General features: G+C 43.9%; 1 protein-coding gene across 4 annotated transcripts; it reads right to left on the minus strand.

Moving 5' to 3' along the window:
• Nucleotides 1-590: 590 nt before the first annotated feature.
• ZBTB5 (zinc finger and BTB domain containing 5) lies at nucleotides 591-17,212 on the minus strand. 4 transcript variants are annotated; one of them, XM_019729127.2, is made up of 2 exons: nucleotides 17,016-17,212; nucleotides 591-5,029 (listed from the first exon to the last, which is right to left on the minus strand). In XM_019729127.2, the coding sequence occupies exon 2, from the start codon at nucleotides 5,023-5,025 to the stop codon at nucleotides 2,995-2,997; it is 2,031 nt and encodes a 676-aa protein (XP_019584686.2). In that variant the 5' UTR covers nucleotides 5,026-5,029; nucleotides 17,016-17,212; the 3' UTR covers nucleotides 591-2,994. The 4 variants fall into 4 exon arrangements, with proteins under 4 accessions (XP_019584686.2, XP_019584687.2, XP_019584685.2 ...); XM_019729128.2 differs by having other exon boundaries at nucleotides 15,630-17,022; XM_019729126.2 differs by lacking the exon at nucleotides 17,016-17,212 and adding an exon at nucleotides 15,284-15,374.
• Nucleotides 17,213-19,139: the final 1,927 nt, after the last annotated feature.

Raw genomic sequence — 19,139 nt, forward strand, 5'->3', positions numbered from 1 at the left:
CATGGCAAAGAGAACCAGGTAAGAATAACTGGAAGTAGGTGAGTTTCTAATTTTTATTTTAAAATTAGTTTTAGCACCTTCACACTTTGCTCCCTTTGTGCAGCTGGTCCTCATCCCCACCCCCCAGGTGGATGCCCTTTTTCTAATCACCACCTCACTCCTCGCCAAGGCCAAGGCCACCAGCATTGCCAAAGCCCTGCTCCTGCTGAAGGAGTCGGGTTCCAGCTCTTCCTTATGGCCAAGCCAGACTGGCAGGTGGAGTTTTCAACCCAGGAGGCAGGTCAGGGAGCAGCCGAAAGCACAAGATTAAGCAGGCCCTGTAACAGTAAACCTGGGTGGACTGAGAACAACCTTCACACTCATCCATGGCTCAAAGACAGAGAGAGTGCAGGCAAGGCCGAAGGGACTCACTCGAGGAAATGACCAGTAATAGTTATTGACAGCATTCGAGTATTTTGGAAGAGGCTTGGTTAAAAAGAAATATTGGTCAAAGCAGCATTAGCAAAGAAAGCAATACTACTTCCCTTTTTTGTTTTAACCTTAATAACCTAAGAGAAGAAAAGGAACACATATTGAGTTAGAGGCATGAATGTGACAAATTGTTTTTATTTCAAAATCTCAAATTTTGACCAGCATAGCACCACTGACATGGGTGCCCTGATAGAACTTTATGAGTTGATCACCAGAAATGATTATGCCAGGCTATAATTAAGGCTAACCAATCAAAATCCAGGTATGCAATACCAGTTAAAATTCAGGTAGAAACTATGGATCCTAGGAACCCTGGGACTGGTTTTCCAGGGCACCTCTGAATTACCTTTTAAGTACTACAGCTTGTATGAGGACAATGGCCCGCAAGCTTGCTTCTCACACGTAGAAACTGACTGACTAAGAGGTAGATGAGCAATTCTAGATTCTGTTTAGCAGTGGAGAGGCAGGGCTCCAGCTGTTGTATCGGAGATAGGCCCCAAAGCAAAGTCCATGTAAGCCCGAGCTGAGGGCAGGGGGCAGAATCCTGGCACCACCTCCTCAAGACAGAAGGGAATGAGAGCCGCCACTGCTCTTCCCGGTGTCACTGGTTCCTCTCCCCGGGCCCAGGCAGGGCCCTTGTTGTCCATGCTGACCCAACTGCCTCCAAAGGTTAATCTCACAAGACAATGGTCCCCACGGCGTGTAGAGGGGTGGATGCAGAACCTCCTCGCAACAAGTCAGAAAATGGCTAACAATTAGCCACACACACAACTGAGTTTCACAGCTGACCCCACGTCCTCCAGTCTCTTCCCCACATCTGCTGGAAAGGAGAAGACTCCCAAAGGTTCCCTCTCCTCCCCGGGAATCTGTTCACAGGAGATGTTAAGCCTGACTATGACACTGAGTTTATCCACGGACAGATGTGTAACTGCACACACTAGAGGAAGAGGAGAAAACACGCTGATTTTTGTTTTAGGCTACACACACTTAGCTTTCTCAATGTAAGAACTGAAGGATTTCTCTCAGTTGTGCACAATGGTTGGTATCTAAAAAAGCTGTATAAAAACAATGAACTCATGGTCACACATGAATTAAACTGACTTCATGAGCTGTACAGACACATTAACCTATGCTGTTTCCCTGAAAGCACACAAGCCAGGTGTCAGCCTGACACAGGTGCCACCAACAGCCCCGATGGCACAGGGTCAGGCCGCCAGGTGGGCTGGGGAAGTGAGGCAGTGGGACCAAAGAGGCCCTGGGCAGTGACCCAAATGTCTCTTCCAACAGTCTCAGATGCTACTTGGTGATTTCTATGCTCTGGGCTGCCCAACTCTCTTACCATCTGGAAAGTATTCATCCATGAACACTGCTACGCTTGGACTTCAAACATTCAGGACTGAGCTGGAGCAACAACAACAAAAGTTCAGGTCCTATACTCGAAAACTAGAGTATATATATATAACAGTAATAAAACCCACGGTGGGAGGGGCTTGACCTCATTTTTGGTTAGTTTGCAACTGAAAACAGCAATCTGGGTCTTGGAATGATGCCATATAGGGTGTGAGTGCGTGAAGAAGTGAAGCAGAAAACAGGCTTGTCACTGGGTGGACTGGCCCCCAAAATCTGGATGGAGCAAAAGGTTAAAAGCGCTTTCAAAGATCCCACAAAACTGGACTCCACATCATCAGAACAAAGACAAACACTAGCTCTTTTCTGACCTCCAAACATGGACCTGTAACATAGGCATACAAGTTGGTTAAATACTGCTAAAACCGCACATACAGAAACAACACTTGTCACTCCCTACAAGTATATACTCCATTTACAACTTTGTTTTTAAAACCAGGAAAAATTATTAAAACATCTATCCAACAGTGATGTTTTCAAAAGTATATACACCTAATAGTCCAGAGAATGCTCGCTCTGGACCCAGTGTCAGCACCATCAAAGTGCAGTGCCTGTGACTGCAAATCAGACAAAAATAAAAACTACAGTACTTTCTGAGGCCGAGGACTAGCTCCTCATAGACATTAAAGCATCTGTGGGGACAGGCCTGTCATCCAGGGCCTTTTAGACGGGCACAAAGTTGCCATTGGTTACATATAAGTGCGTTTTGCATCACGGTACAGGTATATAATATTCCCATCAGAAGGTATAGGAAATTTAATTAAATGCTTCAGAGTTCTACAAAAATTGCTAAAAAAATTTTTTGCACTTCAATTTTTAATTTTTACATGTGCCACTTTTAACAACATCAATTACAAACTACTTTCTGACTGCTTTAGTCAACCCTAAGGAAGAACTTGGTATGGGGATTGCATCCCTCTCTGAAAGTGTGCATTTCATCCAGAAATGCAGCAGCGCAGCGCTACATGTATTAGTTCTCCACTTACTAGCCATTGAAATTTACAAGAGCCATCGGGGCAGCTGGAAGCCTCAAACCCATGGGCCTCAGCCCCCAACCAAACGAGATTTTGGTTTCAGTCCTACAACTGGCATCGGCATTCTCTCAAGAGGTCGGGGTTAGAGCAAAGTGCTGGGAAGACTGCTGCTCTGCCAGCGCAGGCAGGTTGTCTTCGAATGTTTATACAGGTGGCTGGACTGGCTGAACCTCTTGCCGCACTTGAGGCAGGCATAGGGTTTTTCACCTGTGTGAACACGGATGTGCTTCTTGCAATCTGTCAAGGTCAGGAAAGTCTTGCAGCAGATTTTGCAGGCATACTTGCGAGCTCCCTCCACAACCAAGACGTTGTGCTCTGATAAGGCCTTCTTGCACTTGGATAGGACATCAGCAGATGCCCGGGTCAACTGCGGAGGGCCAGGCTGGGAAGGATGGCCATTTTCAAATGAGGACGTGGCCCCATTCATCATTAACTGGGAACTGGCAGAGTTTTCTGGGATCTGTGAGCTCCTGACAGAAGTTACAATTGGCATTTTGGGAGCTATGCGGCGGTAGTATGGAAAGTTACTGGCCTTTCCTCTTGAGGAGCCCATCATTACCCTGGAGAAGGAGGAGTGGAGGCCCAATCCAGACCTGGAAAAATCCATCCCAAACTGTTCTCCTTGATAGCCTGAAGTCTGCACACATGGCAGGCCCATCGCCTCCTGCATGGGCCTAACAAAGTGGGAGTCTGCAGGCTCGCTGAATGGGTTCTCCACGTGAGACCCGGGCGCTGAGGAGGGCCCGCCCGCAGGCCCAGCCTCTGGACTCAACAAATACGGGCCCTCACACTCCAGCCTGCAGTCACTTGTGGTGTTTGGGATATTATCGTCATTGCTCTGATTTGCACTAAAGTTACTTCCTCTGCTCTTGTTAAGGAAATTTGAAATGCTGAAAGTGGACTTGTGATCTAAGTTATTTGTGACTTCCAAAATGTGGATGTCACCTACCCTGTCCGTGCTCGACTGCGGATCTGAAAAACTCCGATCGCTGCTTTCCGGGCTGAGGTCTATCTTCTCGGCACTGACCACAACTCCTTCCACTTCCACTGACTCGCTGCCTTCTGCTTGTGAGGTCACATCACTCACTTCATCCTGAGGCTCAGGAGAGCTCAGCGGCTCAGATTTGACCACCACTCTCATGTGCTCCTTCTCACCGAGGCCAACCTCAGGGTTTTCGCACTGAAAACCACTTTTCTCAGTTGCAGCTTCCTGCTCAAAACTCGTCTCCACCTGAGTTGCACGGGAAGCCATGGCCAGTGGGGCCATGTTGCCGGCGCCGTTGTCCGACTGGCTGGGCACCTGGGCATCTTCTTGCGCACCGAAGGACTGGTCAAACATGATGGCGCTATCTTCCTGGTTGTCCGTCATCCCGTCGGCCTTCGGGTTCTCCACAATTTTCAGAGAATCTGGTGAGAAGAACTCCTCCCGAGGATGAACCCCCGACGGCCCATTCTCTGCTGTAACATTGGACATGGCCGACTCGTCCAGGGCGGGTCGGAGGCGCTGCCTGGCCCGTTCCTCGGCAGACTGCTTGCGCTTATGAAGGCGTCTCATGGGGAAGGGCGTCCGCGGGTCCAGCGTACTGCGCATTGAGGAGCTCATGGGGGCCGGCTGCTCCTCGCCACTCTGGTTGGAATTGAGGGCTGAGCTCACGATGCTTAGTCCGAGCTGCTGCAGCATAAAGAAGCGCTGCATGCGGGCGCTCTGCTCCTGAACACGCTCACTGGGGGGAGACATGGGCAGTGTCCTTGTCGTTAGGTAATGTTTACAGGCCTTAACCACCGAGTTCAAATGCAGGTGAGAGGCTGCCAATAAGACATCCATAACATTGCTCTCCCCCAGCATGAGGGTGGACGTGTACATCATGTCAATCAGCGCGGCGAAGGCCTCCGCCGTCACCACCTCGCTGTCCAGCTGGATCATGTTCATGGTCTGATCTCCCTCTGCCACTGAGAACAGGGCTCGGAAATGCGTGCTGCAGGCTGCCAGGACAGAGCGGTGCGCCTTAAAGTGCCTATTCCCCACTACGATGACACAATCACAGAGCTGGCCGTGAAGTCTTTGGTAGTTCAGCTGCTGGAAGATCTGTTCAAAGTGTCCAGGAAAATCCATGATCCTACGGGAAAACAAAGAAAGAAAGTGTGAAGACTTAGAACAACTTAAGACAAGGCCAGGGGCCACAGGAAGTGATGAACAGAGGTGTGGATGACCAAGCCTGGGCCTCTGAAAACTGGTGATGTTTCCGATGATGGGCACACAGACTAAAAACCTGTCCAATAAGGAGCAAATGCTCATTCAGCTGCAGCGCTGGAAGCATGCACACGTGTGGGACCAGCTACTGGCTGTTTACAGGCTCCTCTTCCCTCTTCCCATGACCTGCTTTTAACACTTAACATGCTTTTAACTTGTTAGAAAAGACCAACATGTGAACGATAGAATATCTACCCCACAGAAGTTAATTTGTGTTCTGTATTCCCTAAAGACAATGAATAAGCTCCAAGAATTCCAAACCAGTCTTTTAGCAACCTTACATGAGTGAAAAGGGTAAATCAGTATTAGTGAGGAAGATGTCTAGTTATCATAGGTGGTAGTATTATAGATTGCGCACACACATTTACCCCCCACTCATTCCTGAAACCCCATTAAAAATACACTAAAGTTTTTCGGTTTTGTTGTTGTTTGAAAGGTATAAACACACAAGGAAAAAAACAAATGGGAAAGAAAAGGTCAATAACATTTTGGAAGCTGGTGAACAGGTGAGTGATTGAGTGCTAGCTGACTTAACACACCTAGAAAGCTAAATCCTAAACCGGCAGTGGATAAAACACCCTGACTTATATATAAGCCCCCCATCCACCCAAAGGCTCAGGAACTGGTTGCCAAGGTACCAGGGGAAGTGGGATGGAGGTGACCAAGACAGGAGGACTGGACGGAAGTCTATTAAAAAAAATAATAATCCAATGGACGCTCTCTGCCTATGACACAGAAAAGGTACATGTACAGAAACAGAGCGTAGATTACTGGTTATCTGGGGCTGGGGGTGGGACACGGAAGGACTGCAAATGGACGCAGGGACTTTTGGGGGGCTGATGGGAATGTTCTAAAACTGGACTGACTGTGGTGATGACTATACAACTCATACATTTTCTAAAAATATTTGTTCCCTTAAAATAATGAATTTTATGGTATGGACATTATACCTCAATATAGCTCAACAAATTATAAAAAATAATGGGGAAAGAAAAACAAGAGATGAACAAGATCCAGATGAGGGGGACATAAAAGACTAACTTTTCAAATAAATGATCTTTCAACCCAGCATACTGATTTTAAAAAAATAATGCTATTTTGTCCAATGCCTTTCTTCCCCAACAAGCAGCAGAAGTACGATTATCTGCGGGAAAAAGAAGCCTCCTTATTTTCTGAAATGTAAGTTATCTTGAGTATAAGAAACCACCACTCTTTTCCAGAAAAGGTCATTCACTAGAATGTCAAACTCTTAATGTTCAATCCCTACTTTCTATAAAAAAGGCATAGGCAGCAAGGAAATTGTGGCCTGAGAGGCACCATTTTGAGGAAATTCCCAGCACCCAGAGATCTTTGAGAAAAGATTACCGAGGTACTAAACATGACCCCAACAAAGGCAGAGGTTTAAGTAATGTTGGCAGTAAAGTGTCCATTCAACCATTTAGCTTTCCCATTTGCCTAAAGATCAGCAGCCCTACACGAGATGCCCCAACGTAGTCCTCGAGAGAAACTCAGCTTTTCCAGGGTCTTCTCAAAGCACTTTAGGGATGCCTGGACTGTCCTGCTCTGCCTTGTGGTCAGGCCATCTTCAGAGCAGTACAAAGGCTAAGGCTTCTTTTGCTCTTAAGGGGCCCTGGGGGAAACTAACATGGTGGTGACATTAGAGATGATCAAACCTGGAGAAACACCTGTTCTCTAAGTTACAACAGTGTGCAATTATCCATTTTGAGATACTCCAAACTTATTTCTCCTGAATGACAATATTCTTTCATCCCAATATCACTTAATCGGTCAATTTATGATCATTTGGATTAGTGACGGAAATCAAATCCACCAGCTCAAAGATAATCTTAGCCATAAAACTGGCTAATTATTCACTGTCCTTCCTTCCCATATCGAGGTGTCAGAAAGGACCTCAGGATTAAGTCAGCGTCCTTAACTGAATACAACAGTCTACTCAGCTGACTTAAGGAGAGAGGGGAACTCACTGGCTCGTGACATAGGAAGTCCTGGGGTGATGCTAACTATAGTCACGGCTGGATCCCAGGGTCTCCATATCATCAGGACACTCTTTGGGGCTGCTCTCTTCTATGAGAGGCAAAAATGGCCACGATCAGTGCTAGACAGAACTCGCCCTTCTCGCCTGCAATCTGGGTGATGAGACTATCTTTCTTGACAGTACCAGAAAAGTCTCCAGGGCAGACTTTTACAGGCAAGGCTTGGGTCACATACCCATCTCTGAAACAGTCACTGTAATCAAAGGGGACTGGCCTTGCTGGATCATCTACCTCTGGAATTCAGAGGTTTGGGGCATCTGATCTGTACCACATAGACAAAGAATAGGTGAAAAGTGATCTCCCCCAAAGATGTAGTAGACAGACAAAAACAAACAAACAAAAAGGGTCCCGTGGAGATAGTATTTGAATGTTGATTTGTGGGAAGATGTTAACAAGTTTTACATTATTGCAGTTTTTTGTTGCTGTATAACAAATCACTTTAAAACTTAATGGCTTAAAACAACAAAAATCATTTTATTCTCTCTTGACAGTTCTAGGTGTTGACTGGACACCGGTGGTTCTCTCTTGGGAATTGTCATGTGGTTGTAGTCAGGTTGTGACTGGGGCTGAAATCATCTTGAAGCCACAGTCACATACCAGGCAATGCAATTAAATACGGAAATACTGGCCCATCTTTCCGAATGGATCGGTAGGGATGAGCATGCAGAGAGCAGGGCAACCTGTGCTGTGAGTACACTGACAGACTTTTAAGAGAAGCTATGTAATATCCAGCAACACATGCATAACTCAATTAAGGTAAAAGTGGAACCATGAGTGAAACCAAAGAAGAAATGCAGCTGATGCACTAGCATCATTTTCATGTATGTTTGGCCATCCCAAAGTGCCACCGTCAATATTCCAAGAATGAGTTGGAAATATTAGGTTGCTGCAAAAGTAATTGCGGTTTTTGCAATTATGTGTAACTTTTCAAACTGCAATTACTTTTGCACCAGCCTAATAGCAGGGCATTACTATGATACCCAAAAGTCATTCCAAAGACTATGAATATGAAGAAGGCTTAGATTTGTACCATCTGAGGTAAGGTTTTCCCAGAAGCAGACCATGAGAGAAGGATTCAAGTGCAAGTGATTTATCAAGGAGGCACTCCCAGGGGAAAATGGGAGTGGGGAGTATGAGGGGGAAGCAGCAGCAGCCAAGCAAGGGTGCGATTTGGGGCAAATCCAAGCCTTAACCTGGTCTAGCAGGGGAGCTCTAAAGTATAAATGTGTTTGGGGCACCTCAAGGCAAGGGAACCTGTCTTTGGCAGCGCTGCATTAGTCAGTCAGCAGCTAAGAGCCTCTCCAGGGGGATGGACACGGCCAGGCACTTCCGGCTCCCTGGGCCCACGCACAAAGGGATGCCAGTCACCCGAAGACCCTGTCCTCAAAGAGTCACAGACGCTGCACGACAGGTGCACAGAACTGGCAAAAAGGATCAAGGGGATCTGATCAGAGCCCAGACAGCATCTGCGACACATAGTTGGTGATACTACAGAATAAAGTGATGTGGAACCACATAGATAAATACATGCTACTGTCTGTTAGGAAAGGACATTTTTACATACTTATGTTTTATTCTCAATCCCCCACTGCCATTCCAAAACTATTAAATCAAGGAGAAATTAGATAATAACTTTATTTCAATATTGGATCACTGGATGCTTCCTCTCCTAAAATGGTTTAAGTAACGTAAGAATGATCTTTTTCATAGCATTGGATAGATATTTCCTATAAAACTATTGGTACTGATGCCTTTTCTGGGGTGGGGAGTAATTCTTTGACAGTGTTTTCTGTGTGTGTGCTGGGAAAAGGGATACGGTCTGTTCAGGCTCTCTTTCTTTTTAGAGTTTTAAAAACAAATTTTACCAAAGGCATACAAAGTTTGCTAGGTACACATTAAAGAATCAAATAGTTACACAAGATTTGTTAAGACAAATACCAGGGCCCAGCCTCTCTGCTCCCCATGTTCTCTTTTCCAAGGCTACCACTTTAAACTCGTGGCTAATGCTTTTGATATCTACATACATATATTAAATGACATGCTTGGAGCTCCTTAATTTTTCAGTTAGACATTATCTATTGACTTCCCCTTGGTTAGAGATAAGAATTTTGATAAAGTGATGACAGTCTTTAGTTCTAAGTTATATACCTCATGGTCCTCTGAGTTTGCTCGAGTTGCGGGAGAGTTTTGAATAACCATGATATCGATTCATGATTACCTTCCATCAGAGCAGAATAACAAATTTTATATCTCCCAAACGAATTGAATTTTAAAAATACCTCTTCAGATACCTTTTGTAAAAAATATTTTCAAGTTTATTTTCAGGGTTCTTGGCTGCAGTATAGATGTTGATTGACTGCAGCTAACTTAACCAAAAAGCCAGTTGCCACAAGGTTACTGGTTTGCTCACAGAATTGAAAGGAAGGCTGGACACCTGAGCCTGGAGGGGCAGCAGGAACAATGTGGCCGGAATGCTGTCTCTGTACAGCTGTGCTGGACTCAGCCACTACCACGCAAGTGCTGACTGAACAGGGCATCTAATCTTCCCTCCCCTTCATTACTGTTACTTAGTCTTGATTCTTGAATACATGTCTCGTTTAATGTAACCGTGAGGTGAAATAGGAAGGACACTTGAAGTAATTGTGCTGCACAGTGAAAGATGACATTGTTTCAAGGAAGAGTACTTGTGCAATTTTTGAGTCGCAAACTGCACTCATTGCTTTTTCATGGAGCTCCATTTTTACTTGGAAGAACGAATGACAAACTATGGTTATTTAGACTCGAGTATTTGCCAGATATTTTCTTGGAAATGAATAAAATGAGCTTGTCATTTCAAGGAAAACAACTTACAGTGTTTCTTGCCTATGATAAAATCTAAGCTTTCGGGGGAAAATTGGACTTCTGGAAAATCTGTATCTGTCACTGTGGGCCTGATATCTTCCCAATGCTCACCCCCTTCTGATATGATTGTTAGTGATATTAATGAAATATGATTTTTGAAAAATGTTGTATAATAAATGTGTCAACATTTGGAAGATCTGCATAACTCTGTGAATCCATATTTTCCAAATGATTAATGTTGGAATCATGATGTTACAAAAGAAGGTATAGGTAAAAAAATTCATTCAAAGTGCAAGATAAAAACAAGTGTATTTGAATGTAACAGGATATGAACAGTTCATTGATATAGTTTCAGATTCCACATGCAACTAACCACTTAAGAAAATATCATTTGCTGAGTGTTGTTATAAATCAGAAAAGACTATCCAAAATTATCTGAAAAAGCTACTGAAATACTCCTCCCTTTTCCAACCACATATTTGTGTGACGCTGGATTTTCTTGGTATACTTTAATCAAAAGTATATCACGACAAATTGAATGCAGAAGCAGGTATGAGAAACCACCTGTCTTCTATTAGACTAGACATTAAAGAGACTTTCAAAAAAAGTAAAAGAAGGCCACTCTGAGCATTCCCGGTACCCAGATGTTGGATTCAAATACCATTCGCTAATAAAAGGAACCAGGGCTCCTTGGACAAATGGCCAATGCTTGGACTGAGGCAGGAAGTATACAAGATAAGCCTGCAGAATTTTGTAGTGCCAGAAAGTAAGGGCGTGCTTAAAACAAACAAACAAACAAACAAACATGATAATGGGAGTACTTGAGAGGGACATAGGATTCCACAGGAGAAAGCGCTCCCAAAGACCAAAGCTGGAACAGCTTGAGCAAAAAGATAAATAAAATAGTACTGGTTTATAACCCAAAGTGTAAAATAAATATCCATAGGTCCATACTGATTTAAAGTATGGATTCGATAAATAAATGGGAGAGAAGAGACAAATCTTTTGTGCAGAAGAATTTCAAATAATTTATGTAGCTATTCTGCCCTCAAGGACATGGAGCATGTATCTCCCCACTCCTTAAGTGTGGGCTATGCCCAGTGACTTCCTTCCACAGGACAGTAGGGAAAGGGAGGGGAAAAGAGGAACTTCAGACTTGAGAAATCTGACAAACACTACCTCAGTCAGGTGATGGAGGGCAACACCAAAGGTGACAAGTCATGCTGACAGTAAGTCGTTAGTAAGCGTCATGTGTTCATGTGATGAGAATGACACTTCATTTCTGTGGTCTTTCCCCTGCAAAACCTGGAACCCCAGTCTAATCATAACAAAAACATCAGACAAATCCCAATTGGACATTCTACAAAATAAGTGATCAGCACTCAACATTATCAGTCACCAAAAACAAGGCAAGTATGAGAAACTGTCACAGCCAAGGGGAGCCTAAGGAGACATGATGCCTGATTGAATGTGTTTTCCTGGATAAGATCTTAGAATAGAGAAAGGACAAGAGGTAAAACTAAAGATAACCTGAATAAAGAATGGACTTTAGTTAATAATAATGTATTAACAATGATTCATTAATTTTAACAAATGCACCCTACTAATGGTAAGATTAATAACAGGAAAACTGGGTGTTGGTATGTGGGAACTCTCTGTACTGTCTTCACAATCTTTCTATAAATCAAAAACTGTTCTAAAAATAAAGATTTTTTTCCAAATGCCACTATTTTTACTACACACTTGTTTTGGAAAATAGTTATTTTTCATAAAAATATGTTATTTATGTTAACATGTAATGAGCTTATCACTTTTAATGAATGCTTAAATCTTTTTCTCAATTTTAATTTCTAATATGGTTTATACTGATAGCTACAACCCACAAAAAAGCTCTTTGGAGTCATTGATCGGTTTTAAATGTGTAAAGGAATCCTAAAGTCAAAAGTTTGAAAACCACTGAAGTAGATGTTTCACATACGTGTATACGGAAAATGCATGTATGTGGAGTCTCATTCTTCAAATATATAGGATGAATGAGCCTAAAGGCAGCCTTCCAGTTATACATACTCATATATTATGCTACTCAAGTGTGTGCAATGAATTGCCTGGCAGTTTCTCAGCAGTGTTACCTTCCGGGATCATCAGGAAGTATGCCTTTAACCTGTTACTATTGTAGCCAACTGTCAAAGCACCTATGCAGTATCAGTAACACCGCACCCCTTCCCATGATGACATCTATTAGTTGGGTGGCGGAGGATTAGTTGGGTGGGAATGAGAGAGTTGAATGCCAACTAAGAGCCAGGTTCTGTAGGTACTTTACATATATTATTTCTTAGGGAGGATTGTCAAGCAGTGACTGTCATCCTGTGTCTAGGGCTGACATCACCCAACTAGTGCAGTGAGTAAAGGAGAAGAGTTGTAAATCCAGATCCGACCATGAAACCTCACTTTGCTGTAATGTGAACAGCCCCCAGATAGACATGGGCCAGGTGGATGACGACAGGATACTCAGGAGAGGAGAGAACACTACATACTTACAAGTGTGAGCAAAGGCTAGGAATAAGGATTAGGAGATTGACGGAGTAAGGGGATGAAGCTGAAGAGCAGGGGTCAAGGTCAAGGATTGGGGGTGAGAGTGAAAAGACAAGTGCGTAAAATAACAGCTAAGGGAGTGAAAATTAGAGCAAGCGTTCTGGAAGATGTAGCAGGAGGGGCTTCTCTTCTCTTACTCAAATCCTCCAACGCTGCATGCCACCACCACCAACCACACTGCCAAAATCACCGACCACACTGCCAAGCCTTCACGTCCAACAGACTGATTTGGAAGGTGAGGAGGATGTAGGATGAGCTTTGCTTTCTCTTCCCACTGTCCCTTGCCATTGGCTCCTCCCCAAACCTGCCTTCCATGATGCTGTGCAGAACAAGAATCAGGGACCAGAGCTTTGGAGAGAAGGGAAGGGTGACAAAATACATTCCTGGCAGCAGGCTCACCTGTCATAAGGGGAGAATCTTGGTCTGCTCACCCCCGTCAGGGAGGTGGTCTGTCAAGGTGGTGGGCCACCAGCGGAGTGCTGTCTGAAGGATGGGCGTGTCCAAGACAGTTACATGACTCTGAAAACACTGTATTTAAACTTAAAAGTAACTTATGACACATTTCACTGCTTTATCCTGTTTAGAATTTTCTACTTACACTGTAACTAGCCTAGAAATTTCCCTTTCTTGGGTACTACATTTTCCTAAAACATAAAATGAATAGCCAGCTAGCTGACTCTCTAGATGAAAGAACATCTGGAGCCAGTTAACGCTCTAAAGATCATACAAACTTCATAAGCATATTAAAATCTATAAAAACCACTATAAATGACTTCTTTTAGCTACTTATAAATCTGAAAGTATATCTAGTTTAACATCTGCTTAAGTCTAAATGTATTTTCCCTTTGTTATTTAGAAAATGTTGCCTGCCACCCCCAGTTGCCCCCGTACACACAACCTTTTCAGCAATTTTTAAAAATAGCTTTCATTGCCTTTTACCCTTGACAGATCAAGAAACATATTTCTTAATGAACAAAAACTATTTTATCAAGAAAAAAGCCATGCCAAAGCATTGAAGACACCATTAGTGATGATGCCTTTCCAGTAGAGAAAATGAAAAACAGATTTAATTCGTTTTTATACCTAGTTTACTTTCTAAGTAGGATATTCCTTACTTCTGAATCATTTATCAAATCAATAGCATTCAGCAAGGGACTGATACTTTACCTGCCGAGTGGCTTTTGACATTCTACTCAAAGAATACAATGTATGTTATTAAATGTGTTTAGATTTTTGTAACCATCTGTTCTTTTCACAACTGAACCCGGAAACAGTGGGTTTTCTTCTCCCTGTCCTCCTCAAATCCTCTAGTAGAGACTAAGATAGGACTAAACAATTGAAGATCTTGCATATTTAGAGAAGACTGTTGAGTGGATTTTAAATTATAAACCACTAATTACGATATAGTGAAAAATCAGTTATCCCAAGTTAACAATCATATTCAGAAGAAAAGGGGGAGCAATTCTCCCTACTCATTTTAAACTTAAAAAGTTGGAAATAAAGCATTTGTAAACTTGTTATCAAGTACACAAAGTAACAGACTACCAAGTATAATTTCCAAAAGCAGACTCACCAGACAATCATCCTTTAAAGTTAGTAAAAGAAACAAAACTTTGCTAATTTCCATTTATAAGAAACAAGTATCACTTCCAACAGGATTCTTTCAATAGCAAACTTTTTTCAGAGTACAAAGGAAAATTAGTAAAATTAATTGGTTATAATTAAATGAATTAATTGGGTATAAGTCTTTTAACCGTACCAAATGTCATTAAATCTAAGATGCCAGTGATTATAAAATGCAACATATTTCATGTAACATTAGGAAAGAAAAAAAAAGCTGTCAATTAGGCCATAGGATAATGCTTACTGATAGCATCCTGTCTTCAAGATTAAAATGGGAACAAAACTGTTTTAGAATCAAGGAAATACTAGAACCTTAAACATATCATTCAAATATGTTAGACGATCAGAAGGTAAAGTATCTACAGATAAAATATAATCTTGAATACTAAGAAAGTAATCTATCTATGCCTACTCTATTACAATAAAGTCAGTGCTCCAATGCAATTTCTAATCTGTTTGAAGTGTGAGAAAGATAAATCAAAGCTTTTAGCAAATATATGCATAATTAATCAAGTGAAAGGCACCCCTCCCCCCAAATTGGTCTTGAAATTAAAAGTCACTTTCAGTGATGAAAATGATGAAAATAACTGTAAGAGCAATAGTTCACTCAGAAACAGCTGGTCTTTTAGCACATAAGTTCACTGAATACTTACCACACAAAAGGTGCAGTGTAGTGTTACATTCCAGCCCACCTGCTACACTAACAAAAGCTGGCTCTACTAGACAACATCCGTATTTGAGAAATGTTAAGTATAGTAAACGAAATCATATTCTTAAAACTGGAAGAGGAGGAAAAGTATTTGTTTACAACAAATTTACATTTTAAAAAATGTTGAAAGCTAACATGGAGTCAATACCTTGGGCTTTTCCTTTTCCCTGTCCAAGGAGAAACTGAAGCAGATTCAAGATTCTGTGTCAGCACCACAGCAAGCTTTGTCATATCTGACTGTACACACACTGAAGAACTCAATATAATTCATGCTAAGTACTTTAAAAACTAAAACACTTACATGCATTTTTGTATCCAAGTGATTTTTGTAAAACGACTTCAACTTCTCACCATAGTCTTGCGACAAAGCCTCTTTTGAGAGCACTGAGCCCCAAATTTAGGAAAACACTCCATTGTAAGATATTTTTCTTCCATATCTTATCATTTGCAGAATTTTGCTAGACACCTCAATTACCCAGAACACAGCTTGCCAGTATCTCCAGCTAACTACACTATGTTTTGACATAACTTGGAAAAGAAAAATGGCGGAGCAGGAAACAAGTTGATTTCAGGACTCTAAAAGTCCTGGTTCACTTATTCAGCAAAATCCAAGGGCCTAGAACAAGCCTCCAACCAAAGCGTCTTACCTGGCAGGTGATCAAGCTGGGTGCGGTGGCCAGGCCAGTCTTCCCAAGTTTGCTGGGATTTCCAAAAGGGATTAAAGCAATAATGCCAGGCCTTTGCTTGGTTTAGGGACGTTTCTCTAAAATGCTTTCTTCTCTCCCCATCTGATCTCTTCCTCCCCCAGCCCCCAACTTTATTCTTTAAGCTTATGGACAACCACCCTCACCACGGAAATCCTAAGACTTTAGCAAATGAAAAGCAAGTTTTCCAGAAGACAGAGGCGCCCAGTCCATCTTCTAAAAATTATCTAAAGCACAACAACCCATACAAAAATAACAAATCATCAATGATGACGAAGGCACAGCACTCTCTCCAACTTGTAAAGAAAAATCCCACCGTATGTAATATCTTCTACTTACCACAACTGAAAAGTATATTAACATAATATGGAAAAATTTTGTTTCAATTCTTGAAGGTGAAGGGTTTCTCCTATTCATTCAAATTAACAGAACCCAAGCATACTACTTAGTAATCAAAACTACCGTGTTTTTACCTAAAATTTTTTCTCCAAGTTAAATTAGAATTTGTCTTCTTTTCAGAAATTAGCTTCTACAGTACCCTCCACTATACCAGAATGCAGACTGACTTAATAACAAATGACTTTGGGAAGGAAAAAAGAACCTAACCGTCAACACCGCCCCCCTGCCCCCACGCCTTAATGCACTGCCTTATATATTTATGTACAGATCTGCCTGGCCTCCAAACAAGGGGAGAAGGTACAACGGCTGTTCTTACACGAAGCCTGGAAGTAGTGGGCATTCAATAAATGCCTATAAACACTTTTCCTCTGATAACAAGTTGGGCATTCCAAAACACTAGCTCCACCCCTCCAGGGTCAGCCTCCAGTTCCCAATTCCAGACCGCCTTGGCCTTGCTCTGGTGAAATGAAACCTTGTTGCTCAAGGACACCCAGGATGGGCGAAAGGAAGCCACATTCGACCCCATCCCGCAGGGAGGGCAGTTTCTCTGTTCACCCCGCCAGGCTGTTGGTCCGGAGACCTACCCCACCCGACCCCTCCATCCCGGTAACCAACGTCTTCAGCCCGCAGATCGAGGGGGCAAGAGCCCCCGCCCCACCCCGCAGACAACCAGGCGTCGGGACACAGGGGACGCCTGCGCAGAAGAACCCGCCTCCCATCCTCCTGGCCCCTCTGCTCTGAAGGGTAACAATACCCCCTCAGAAAAGACAACAGAGTAGGCGAGGGACACCGGTACGCGTCTGCGCGCTTCCCAGATGCCTTGTCGCGACCCCACTTGCGCCGCCAGCCCAGCGCCGCTGGTGCTCAACCGTCTCCACGTGAACGCGCCCGCGCGCGCCACCACCACTCGCTCTGACAGGGTCTTCTCACCTGAGCCGGGCTCCGCCCCCCTTCTCGCTGGAAGAGGCAGTGACCCTTCCCCGATCCGACCCGACAGTGTCGGAGGAGGCGGGAACGTCCAGGCTGGCGTCTCCGTAATGGGATTTCCTCCCCCTTCCGTCCACCCTCCCCGCCCACCCCGCCTCTCGTCCCCCAGATCCTTCAGCCCGTTCGCCGCCACACTCTGAGAACACCGCGGCAGCGGCCGACAGTAAACGGAAGTGACGCAATGCGAGAGCACCTACTCCGCCTCCTCCCCTCTGGACGAACTACAACCAATCAGCAAGGCAGGGGGCGAGGCCCGGGCAGGAGGGCAGCCAGCCGGCGCGCGGAATCCGGAGGAATTGACTAGGCCGCACCGGAACGCTGACCAATCCACGGTCCCGGGAGCCTCGCTGTGTTTACTAACGATTGAATCCGTGAGCTCTGTGACCAATCACCGTTTGCTTTACAACACGTAAACTGTTATCAAACGCCTTTAAGGCGGGATTTATCACTAAGCGGTGTTAGGTTTGGGCTATGAAAAAGCTAATGTGTGTCGTAGCCAATCAAATCACGTTGTGGTTGAGGCAAGCGAGTTTTCCGCCTAATTTCACCAATCACAACCACGACTGCCAAGAGGCGGGCCCTCAGGGTAATGCGGGTCTCACCATTTGCGGGACCTGGAGGACATCCCCACCCTCCAGACGCCGGCCCTTCTGTGACCCCCGGCTCCTCCTCCAAAGCGAGTGGCCTTAGCGAGACTCACCCACATCGCGTCGTGGACTTTCTCACGTCGTGGACTTTGGGAAAAATAAAATTCCAAGAAGCTGTTAGGTTGAATTAGCCAAAATCTGGCAAACATCCATCTGACAGCAGTTTAGTCCGACAGCGCCCGAAGTCCGGTCCCTGGGCTGGCTTCTCGCAGTTCTGAAACCTGAGTATGACCAGCAGGTACCGGCTTCCGACTTGCTTGCTCATTGATCCACAGTTCGTTCCGCAGGTCCCATAAGCCTGCAGTCTCCAAAACCAACCTCCCCCAAAACAAAGTTGGACACCTGGACGGTCCTGGACTATTGTGGGATGCTGTCAGAAAAGGGCAAGCTCTGGGGTGGCTCCCGGGATCCCAGGTGCACTCTCAGATGGACAGCCCGATCCCGGAGGGAGACCAGCCCACGTGGTGTCCGAGGGCACCAGGCACTGGAGCAGGAAGAAGCCCTCCTTCCTCGGGTGAAAAGGAGAGAAGAAAGCTTGTAAGGGGCCTTCCCGAGGGAGCTGTTGGGGAACTCCGCGTGGCTCCAGAGATAAAGGCAGGTTGGGGACTGCCTCAAGCTTCTTTTGTGGGGAGAGAAGGGAGACACTATTTTTAAAAAGGAACGTCCTGCTGTGTCAGAGCTTAACACCCAAATATTATTACAGCTGCTCCATCTCTTCAGACGTTACAGGTTGGAAATACTGCCTTTGGGATTTCTTTAAGGCCTCAATGAAGTCTGATGGTAAATTCTGTTCTTTAAGATTCCCTGACACTTTATAGCCCTTACAGATGTTTTATTGCCAGATTGGCTGGACGGTGTGTGAGCTATTTTCACAGATGACCCTTACAAAAATGCTGTGAGCTAGATACTACCTCAAATTTACAACTTGGCGAAAGCTTAAAATATTTGTATATTCAGTACTTTCCGTGTTTCCCTGAAAATAAGACCTAGCCTGACAATCAGCTCTAATGCATCTTTTGGAGCAAAAATTAATATAAGATCTGGTCTTATACCTGGTATTAGATTAGATTAGATTATACCGGGTCTTATAGTAAAATAAGACCAGGTCTTATATTAATTTTTGCTCCAAAAGACGCATTAGAGCTGATTGTCCGGCTAGGTCTTATTTTGGGGGAAACCCGGTAGGAGAGTACTGAAAAGGCCCCCTCCTATATTGTTGATGGGAGTATCATTGACACTGTTTTTGAAGATAACGTAGTAGTATTTATCAAAATTTTAAATATGCATTCATTCCCTTCTAGCTGGCAATTCCTTTCTAGAAACATATTCTGAAATACACAAGTTAACCTAGATGAGATACACAAATGTAGGAGAATATATAAGAAGCCATTGATCACAGGTTTGTTAGTAGGAGAGAAAA

Source organism: Rhinolophus sinicus, linkage group LG04 (assembly GCF_036562045.2).
Source record: "Rhinolophus sinicus isolate RSC01 linkage group LG04, ASM3656204v1, whole genome shotgun sequence".
NCBI classification, from domain to species: domain Eukaryota; kingdom Metazoa; phylum Chordata; class Mammalia; order Chiroptera; family Rhinolophidae; genus Rhinolophus; species Rhinolophus sinicus.